Source organism: Chionomys nivalis, chromosome 8 (genome assembly GCF_950005125.1).
Source record: "Chionomys nivalis chromosome 8, mChiNiv1.1, whole genome shotgun sequence".
Taxonomy (NCBI): Eukaryota; Metazoa; Chordata; class Mammalia; order Rodentia; family Cricetidae; genus Chionomys; species Chionomys nivalis.
In genome coordinates this window covers 93,020,465-93,030,214 of record NC_080093.1, presented here as the reverse complement: position 1 = coordinate 93,030,214, position 9,750 = coordinate 93,020,465, and the positions used below count along the sequence as shown (strand labels likewise).

The following is a 9,750-nucleotide window of genomic DNA, read 5'->3' as shown; positions in this document are numbered from 1 at the left end:
GGTGGGAATGCAAGCTGGTACAGCCCCTTTGGATGTCAGAGTGATGATTCTCAGAAAATTAGAAAACAACCTTCCTCAAGACCCAGTAATACCACTTTGGGGTATATATCCAAAGGATGTTCAATTGTGCCACAAGGACATATGCTCAACTATGTTTATAGGAGCATGTTTGTCATAGCCAGAACCTGGAAACAACCATAATGCCCCTCGACTGAAGAATGGATAAGGAAAATGTGGCACATTGCACAATGGAGTACTACACAGCAGAAAAAATAATGACATCTTGAATTTTGCCGGCAAATGGATGGAGCGAGAAAACATCATTTTGAGTGAGATAACCCAGACCCAGAAAGACAATTATCACATGTACTCACTCATAAGTGGTTTTTTAAACATAAAGTAAAGAAAATCAACCCACAAATCACAATCCAAGAGAACCTAGACAACAATGAGGCCCCTAAAAAGACATACGTAGATCTAATCTACATGGGTAATAGAAAAAGCAAGATCTCCTGAGTAAATTGGGAGCAAGAGGATCTTGAAAGATGATTGATGTGGAGAGGAGAGGCAGGGAACAGAGCAGAGGAAAATGTAGAGCTCAATAGAAATTAATAATAAAATAAAAAATAAAACATCCAGGTTACACATAGATGAAGCTTTAACGTCTGTTGTGAAAAGTAGTCGTCTTGTCTGCCCAGCCCATTCCTGGCTCCCCAGCCTCTGGTGCTCTCTTTCCTGGCAGGTACACGCGCAGGCTCTGCATGGTGCATTAAGTTTCTTTGGGCCATATGTTCAGTTTTTAGCATTATCTACCATGTGGGTCACTTCTCTCCTATGAGGATACTGTCTCTGTTCCTTCCTATTCTTCAGTTTTGTGCTGTTTTGAAATAATCTCCCTTACTCTGCAGCTGAGCTGACCTAGAACTCACTACTACAGTAGGTTGACCTCCAATTGGAGGTCGTTTTCTGGGGACTGCAGGCCTGACTCACCACTCCTGGATCAACAGGATGATTTTAATTTCAGGGTGGTATTTGCATACATCCATGCCATTATGTTATTATGTTTTCTTCTCAATTATTTTTCACTCCTGTTATTCTCGCCTCTACCCTGTTCCCTATTTCCTCCAGAAGGTATCTCCTTTTCTGTCTTCCCACATCTGCAGTCCATTGCCACTTTGGAAAAAGAGGTTTTAAGTTGGGGAGATCGGGGTGGGGATAGAAAATGTGTGATGTGAGAACAGAAGATTGGCCACTGTGGGAAGAAGGAGGAACAGCAAGAGAATAGGAGAATGGAGAGGGGAAGAGGGGACCAACACAAAGTAAGTATGGAAATGTCACAGTGAAACCCCTCTTATTTCGTATACTAATTAAGAAACAATAGGGATTAAATCAGTAGCTTAATACCACCCAAGACCACAGAAAAACAGAAAAACAAAATAAAATGCAGAGATAGACCCCCCTACCCCAACAACAAGATGAAAACAGAATTTGGGTAAAGAGGAGCAGATTTTCAGGCCTCTAGTAGACAAAATCTTACTATTTGAAGAGTAGGACCTACACCTTGAAGTGACTATCCAAGGTTTCCAGCAAGGAGGTCTTTAATACAGACCTCGTATCAAATCTTGGTGACATTCTGTTGAGCTCAAAACTATGAAAATAGACTACAGAAAAAAGTATTTATAGGGCATGTTTTATTATTGTTGTTAATCATACTTGCCTTTTCAAAATTTAAATTGTATAGTTACTATGTTTTTTTTGAAATGAAAATGCCATGTGTCTTGCATTAATGTTTTCCTGTAGATTAAAAAAAGAAAGGAATAGTTAGACTAGGGAATAATGTATATTGCTATGCATACACACATCATGAAATCATTAAATCAATGTAGCTGACAGGTCTAGCTCACATATATTTTCAGCAGGGATAGTTTTGGATCTATGTTTAACAAACAATTTTTGAAGTATACAAATTGCTATTTTTATAACAAAGTCTAATCACTGTGAGGTCACCAGAACTTATTTTTTAATGTCCAGCTCTGTGGACTTTGTTTCTAAATCATATGTCCCTGTTTACTGCCTCTGGCCACTCCAGCCTTCAGCATCACCCCTCCCAGTCTGTGTCTGTTAGAAGTCCAGTTATCACACACCAAGGCCCATCAAACTCTGAGGAGTCTCCTTTCTGTGCTGACATGCTAAGTCCTCACAGGCATCAGAATATTTTCTGGCATTTTTCTTTCTGGTAATTTCCATCTTGCTGAGAACAAGATTAGCTAAGAGCTGCTATTTTAAAAGCTTCCCGAAGGTTCAATAAATAAATATGTTCGGAGTTAAGATAACTTGAAAGTACATACTCTATTCATCCTGGTAGAAACTAGAAACCAAGATTATTCACTTATACGCACCAATGGCTTCCATGAAAGACTAATGGAGTCACAAAGCAAAACAAAAGAGAGAAGGTGTGTGAACTGTCTCATCCCCCCTCACACTGCTCTGTTTCTGTCCAGAAGCTTATGTTGCTTTCCCATCTTCCTTCCCAAGAGAATGTATATTTCTTTATTTCTGTGGCCTCTCAGTAAGCCTACATGAGCCTTGGCTTTTTATAAGTGATCTTAGATTTAAAAAAAAAAAAAAAAAAAAACTAATTAACTACTTGATTACTTTTATTAGTTGACAATTTCATACAGTGTGACTTGTTATTACTCCCTCCCCAGTTCTTCCCAGGCCTACCCACCCCTTTCTATTGACCCAAACCCAACTTTGTGTTCATTTTCTTTTCTAAAAGCATTGGGTTCAATTTGCACTGCCCATATATTTTGGATATGTGCCATCCACTGGAGTCGATCTCCTAGAGGCCACATTGTGAAAGAAAACTGACTTCCTCTTTCCCAGAAGCCATCAGCTTTCCTAGGAAGATCTGCTTTCTGGCCTTGTAGGGTCGGTACTGAAGGAAAGGTCTGGATTTGCAGTGTTTGGCCACTCCGTCAGTGTCTACACTATTGTCGTTTCTACTTTCACTTCAGATCTGTCATGTGGAAACCTGAGATTGTAACTTTTAAAACCCCTCCTCCTTACTGTTTATTCAAGGAGAAAAAAAGGTGCAATTTAGGGCTGGAGAGATGGCTCAGTGGTTAAGATCATTGCCTGCTCTTCCAAAGGTCCTGAGTTCAATTCCCAGCAACCACATGGTGGCTCACAACCATCTGTAATAAGGTCTGGTGCCCTCTTCTGGCCTCTAGGAATACATGAAGACAAAATATTATATACATAATAAATAAATAAATATTTATTTTTTTAAAAAAGGTGCTATTTATCTTCCTGTAAATTCAGATTGCAGTCCTACTCCTCCATGGCATAGCAGGTTATAAACTTTCTGTTCCACGATCAGGTCATGGATAAAAATCTATCTTCTGGTTTGTACTCCTATAGAATGATGATAGAAAACCCACAAGGTTGCTTTCTCATGTATAAATTATTAATTCTGTGTATTTCTTTGTGTATGACTTCTTCAACTATAGACTTTTATAGGTTAGTTATTTGGCATCTGACTCATGAGTGCATGCACCAAATTTCATTATACCTGGGAACTAAAACTAAGTATGAACTTGGATTTTTTGTGGTGACAATGAAAGCCATTAGTTGTTCCAAATGGGAAATTGTACCACGTTTGAGGAAAAGGAAGTCCCATGAACAATAATGTCTATTATTGGCATCTAAGCCTCTCCATGTAGATCTGGCTGGCACCTAAGATAAGCAATTTGCTCTCAAGCTCCTCCTGCCATGTTGCACAACCTTCAGAGTCCTGTGTCTGTTCAGGCAAGGGTAAGGTACTTGTAGGAAGAGTCACATGCTACCTACGTAAGCACAGCCACTGCTGGGGGAGATGTATAATCACGTGATACCTACATAAGCACAGCCACTGCTGAGGGAGAAGTATAATCTACATCACACCAAGAAAACATTAAGCTTGGAAAGTCAGGAATACTCAAGGCTACATCGTAGTGAGGGTTTATTTGGAAGTTCATTCTGGGAGAAAAATATTCAGGCTCTGTCCATCAAAATATTTAGTCTCTTTACAAAAAGTAGGGAATAGAGACAGTCCCAAAGAACAGTAATAACTTCTTGGTGACAATTGGCTTTACCATTGTTTAGAGCAAAGGGAATGTCTATCTGGGTTTGCTGCTCTCACATGCAATGGATCTTTGGGGACCTCGTGGTCCAGTTTCCTTTTCTCTAGGTTCTGAGTATGTCAGACACTTAAATCTGGGGCTTAAGAAAGTCCACAGAGATAGCCTCAAATCTCTGCTAATTCCTCATCAACACTGCACAGCTGAGACCTCAGGCCTATTGGGGCTCAGAGTTCATTGCCCCTGAGGTGCACACAGGAGAAACCCGTAAATCATATTCACTTGTACCTGCTTTCTCTCAGCTTGCCATAGAAGCATCTTTGGAGTTTCTGAGATTCTGGCAACCCTGTCAGATGAATGAGCTGCAGAAGCAAGATTGAAGGCAGACATTGGTGGATAGAGACAAGATACCTTTTCTTCATCTTTAATTCAGCTTCCACAGGTGAGAAGTCAAGGTCCCATGAGCAGTAGCAGTTCACCAGCCAACATCACTCAGATTCTAGACTGCTCTGAGGGCTCCTGGAACAAAGTATCCCAAGGACCTCTCCTTGAATCTTTTCCACATTGAGCTCAGCACTGAAGGTCAAAAATAATGAAATGGGTTGTTGAGACTTTGGTGTCTTTTCACAGAACCAGAGGAGAGCAGATTGGGTAAGCTTGCACTGCTCCATTGCCTGTACACGCGCTCTGTGCTTAGCTTCCTGCTGTAGGAAGGGCCACGGGACTCTCATCTTCTGGAATATGGCACAAAGCATTATCATTTCTCCTCTGTCTCACTGTTCTCTGTCAGAATGGTAGGGAAAGGGGCTAGTGAGGGCAACACCCCATGCTTCTCGCTTTGCTTAACAATGGTCTTATAATCAGACTAATCCCAACAAGTTCTATTGCCAAAGGAAGTCTTTTTTTGGATCAAATCAAAATCTTTTATTCCCCCTTTTAATCAGTTGAACCAATAAGTTCAGACGCATTTGATGGCTCACCATTTTTGTTTCAGTCTCCTGTTCGCATTTTGTGTTTTGCTTTTCATTTTAGGCACATTGACAGGCCACCTACCACATTTGTGCACTAGACTGCAGTGAGAGGGCCTCTGAAGGATGGAGTCGAGTGATGGAAGTGCTGACTGCCACAGCAGTAATGTTCAGTGCTTGCTGAGCAGTCACGGCAGTGCAGGCTATGCTGAACACTAAATAATTAGGTAAGTTTTGATATATGCTTTACTGACTTGACCTAGGGTCTCACAAAAGCTAGGCAAGTACTTTATAACTGAACTGTGTACTCAGTCCTTTGGATTCATAGCACTTTGAATATATGTATGTATGTATGATCACACTATATGTTTATATATATATATACACACAATGTATGTATATACACACACTATTTGTATGCACACTTTATAGTATATATCACAATATATTTGCATATATATGTATATATACACACACACACACTCCTTTCCAAGCATTATGGGAGTAGATGCATTTTGATTACCCTCATTCCAGAAATGAGACGATGAAGACAAGAGATGAGGATCTTGTGCAAAGTCACAGCCTTTATGTGGCAGAAGTAGGATCTTCACCTAAACAACTTGGCTTCAGAGTTTGCTCTGAGTTTTGTCATTGTGCTGAAATGATGACAAACAGGAGCAGGAACAATGTAATTTGGTATCATATTAGCATCCTTACTTCTTCCAAAATCAGGTGAGAACCCACAATTTGATCAAATCATGGTTGCAAGTTAATTGATTCTCCCCAGATCATAAGAAGAACAGACCGACTGGAGCGTTGCAGTTTATTTCTTGAGCCCTCCCACCCTGCCTTTTGTTCCTCTGGCTGATTTCATATGTGTCTGGTGCTCTACTCTGTTCATGAGGGCTGACTTTGTCCTTAAAACTTCTCAGGCAAGAGCTGGTCCTTGAGGCACCGGGAAAGAAGGAACTCCGAGGACCCAAGTCAGCACAAAGAGGATCATCAGGGAAACAGAAGAGATGGTGATGACCACATGATCTCTGGAGGCAGCAGAGGGTAGGGACAAACTCTGGTTACTAGGTGGCTCATGAAACACCCCTGTCTCCAGGACTGATGCTGGTAAAGACGAGCACATGTGAATCAGAACAGAGACACCATCTAGGGAGGGAAGCAGCCAGGCAGACATTCAGAATCTAAGCAAGCGCTGCAGGCAGCTTCTGCTATTTAAAAAGAAACTGCTCTCCAGAGATGAAGGAAGCTAGAAATGGGGAAGAAGTGACAGTACCAGCCCGGATCTGGGGATCTCGTGTGGCCCCAGGTCTATGTGAGTGTAGCCTTTCTGTACAGGTGTTTTCTTATCCCAGCAAGCAGCCTGAGATGGTCTAACTCATCTGTAGTGGAGTCTCTACCATGGAGATACAGCTGGACTCTGGACCAGCCCAGAGCCAGTCTAGTCCTGGGAGCTATGGGAGATCAGTGCTGTTTCTCTCCTCTCTTTGCATGCCCCTTGCTGAACTCCCCATATGGTGTTAGGTCTCAGGACATTAAGAGAACAGAGCAGGCAGGCAGAAAATGAGAAGATGACAGTACTGCCTACAGAGTCAGGCATAGAGCAAAAGTAAGGCTCGAAAGTGGTTCTTAACCTGAGAGTCACAACCCTATAAATGACCCTTTCAGCACCAGAAAACACAGATATTTACAGTATGACTCACAATAGTAGCAAACGTACATTTATGAAGTAGCAATGGAAATAATTTATGATTGTAGAGTTCACAACAACTTGAAGAACTGTATTAAAGGGTCACAGCATAGGGAAGATTGAGAATTCTGTTCTAGAGAATGCGAGGAGGGTCCCCAGCTTCCATCTCCTCATCTTCACTTGGTGCATGGAGGGAAATGGAAGGAGACGTACGCGCTATGGTTATGAAGAGTCTAAAGCACTTGTCCTTGTGATCTGATAAAGCTCTCACTCTGAGCACAGGACTTTGTTGAGGGGCCCTTGCCTGGTTACAGGTTGCTCTTATCCTGTGGTTTGGGGTAGGCGTTCCCAACAACTGAGGAAGTGATAGCTTATGTCTTTAGTAGTCTGTTCTGTATCAGGGAGCCCAGGCAGGGTGTTCTCCACATCCAGAGGACGCTATGGGGCCCCATGGTAAATGGTGATGTTAGACCCCTTCACTTGGCAAACAAATCGCCTTCCAGAAGGAAGCTCTGTTTCCTAATCAGCAACTCCCATGTGGGAAGGTCTATTGTGGGTTTAATCTCTGTTCTATGGGAAGCTGTACGGATGAGTGAAGGCCCCGGAAGTAGCTCTACTGAATTCACAACTCTGCTAAGGTGTTCTCTGGTCACCTAGCCCAGGTTTCACAGTCTGCAGGTTAAGAGTCTACCAGACCAGCTTAGACTGCCAGGCTTGTACCTTTCAAGAAACTGAATGACAAGACTGTGGTCTTCAGGTAGAGAACAAAGAATCCTATTCTGCAATTTTTTTCTCTGGGGTCTGGTGTGGTGTATTGATGTTGGTGTCAGAGGCAGTCTATGGTGATTTAGAACTCATAGTCTTCCTACCTCAACCTCCAGAGTGCTGAGTGTTTAGAATTCCTGACTGGAGGCAGCAGCAGTGGGTCTCAGTCAGTTCAAGGCCAGCCAGGGTCACAGACCCCACCTAGTTCTCTCCCTCTGCCAACATTTTGTGTTTTGTTTTGTTTTGTTTTGTTATTCAAGACAGGGTTTCTTGTGGCTTTGTATCCTATCCTGGAATTTGTTCTGTAGACTATGCTGGCCTGGAACTCACAGAGATCCACCAGCCTCTCCCTCCCGAGTGCTGGGATTAAAGGTGTGTGCCACCATTTTAATTTGACAACCCACTCCACTGTTATGAAGAAACCAAGCCCCAATCCCTTGCTCTGCTTTCCCAGACCTGATGATCTATATTCTTAATGGGCACCAGGTTTCCCAAAACGGATCCCATAGAGTCCAAATTCTTTGATTCAGCATATTTAAATGCTAACAAATCCCAAATACTGTTGGGAACTCTATTGTTAGCACAGCAGTCCATGACATAGTGATCAGAAAGAAAATGCTGGCCGCAGCAGCTTGTCCCTTCCTTTCCCTCACCCAAATCTCCAGAGATCTACAGTCGCCCTCACAGACCTCCTTTATGCCCTGCAGGGACAGAGCCAGGTGGAAGCAGAAGATGGAGCTGGATTCTGCACTCCTCAGCCTCAATCAGACAGTTTCTGGGCCCGGGCCCTTTATCCTGCTGGGTGTGCCAGGACTGGAGGGCCTGCATGCCTGGATTGCTGTGCCCGTGTGCCTGCTGTACCTGGCATCTTTGGTGGGGAATACACTTCTCCTGGGGCTGGTGGCAGTGGACAAAACCCTCCAGGCTCCCATGTACCAGCTTCTGGGGCTTCTGGCAGCCGCTGACTTGATTCTGGCCACATCCACGGTGCCTAAAGCCCTAGCTGTGCTCTGGGGCTTGTCGGATGAAATCTCCTTTGCGGGCTGTTTAGCTCAGCTCTTTGTTGCTCACATGGCCTTCATTGCTGAGTCCTCAGTGCTGCTGGCCATGGCAGTGGACCGCTATGTGGCCATCTGCCAGCCTCTACGCTATGGGACTCTGCTGAGCCAGCGTGTGGTGGGCATGGTGGCTGCAGCAGCTGTGACGCGTGGCGCCTGTGTCATGGCACCCCCTGTGGTCCTTCTGCAGAGACTTCCTTACTGTGGGCATCGAGTCTTGCCTCACACATACTGCGAGCACATGGGTGTGGCTCGTCTCGCATGTGGCGACACACGTCCCAACATCTGGTATGGACTGGCTACCACACTGCTCTCTCCAGCCCTGGACCTAGGGCTCATAGGTGCTTCCTATGCCCTTATACTCCGTGCCGTCTGTCGCCTGCCATCCCCCGGGGCCCGCTACAAGACCTTGGGTACATGTGGGGCCCATGCTGGTGTCATTGTTCTCTTCTACACACCTGCTCTCTTTTCTTTCCTGGCTCACCGTTTTGGCCACCACACAGTTCCCGGTCACATCCATATTTTATTGGCTAATCTCTACGTGGTAGTTCCTCCAGCACTTAATCCTGTGGTCTATGGAGTGCGCACAAAGCAGATCACTCAGAGACTTAGGCATTTGCTTCAAAGGGTGAGAAAGGTGGGCACCGACATGCCAGCTGTGCCACACACTTTATCTGTGTGAACCCAAGTGTTGACATCATCTGCCATCAGGTGGGGCCATGACCATACGACCTATTCCAAACATGTAGGCAGGCAGAGTACAGCAAACTGACCTCTCCCTACCCAGCTTTATCAGCACAGTCTTCTCCTTCAGTTCTGTTTTGACTTCCAGTGACTTTACTAAAGTATAGAAGAGTTTGGGCCCTTCAGTGACCACAAGGGGGCCCAGGACACATCTGCAAGACTATGGTCTTTCTCCATCATTCTACACACATTCAGATTGGTTTAATGTGGCTCAGTGTGGGTTTTTTGTAAGGCATCTGGTACTAAGCAAGAATTCCATGTCTGTTGAAGGGATGAATACAGGAAGAGCTGGAGGAATAGTATAGCATAGTATAGTATAGTGTAGTGTAGTGTAGCTTAGCGTAGCATAGCATAGCATAGTATACTATACTATAGATAGTGTAGTGTAGCATAGC

At 43.9% G+C, this 9,750-nt stretch overlaps 1 protein-coding gene across 1 annotated transcript; it reads left to right on the top strand.

Moving 5' to 3' along the window:
- Nucleotides 1–8,285: 8,285 nt before the first annotated feature.
- On the top strand, nucleotides 8,286–9,293 carry LOC130879965 (olfactory receptor 52D1-like). The gene has a single exon (XM_057778777.1). It carries the CDS (start codon nucleotides 8,286–8,288, stop codon nucleotides 9,291–9,293), a length of 1,008 nt encoding a protein of 335 aa, XP_057634760.1.
- Nucleotides 9,294–9,750: the final 457 nt, after the last annotated feature.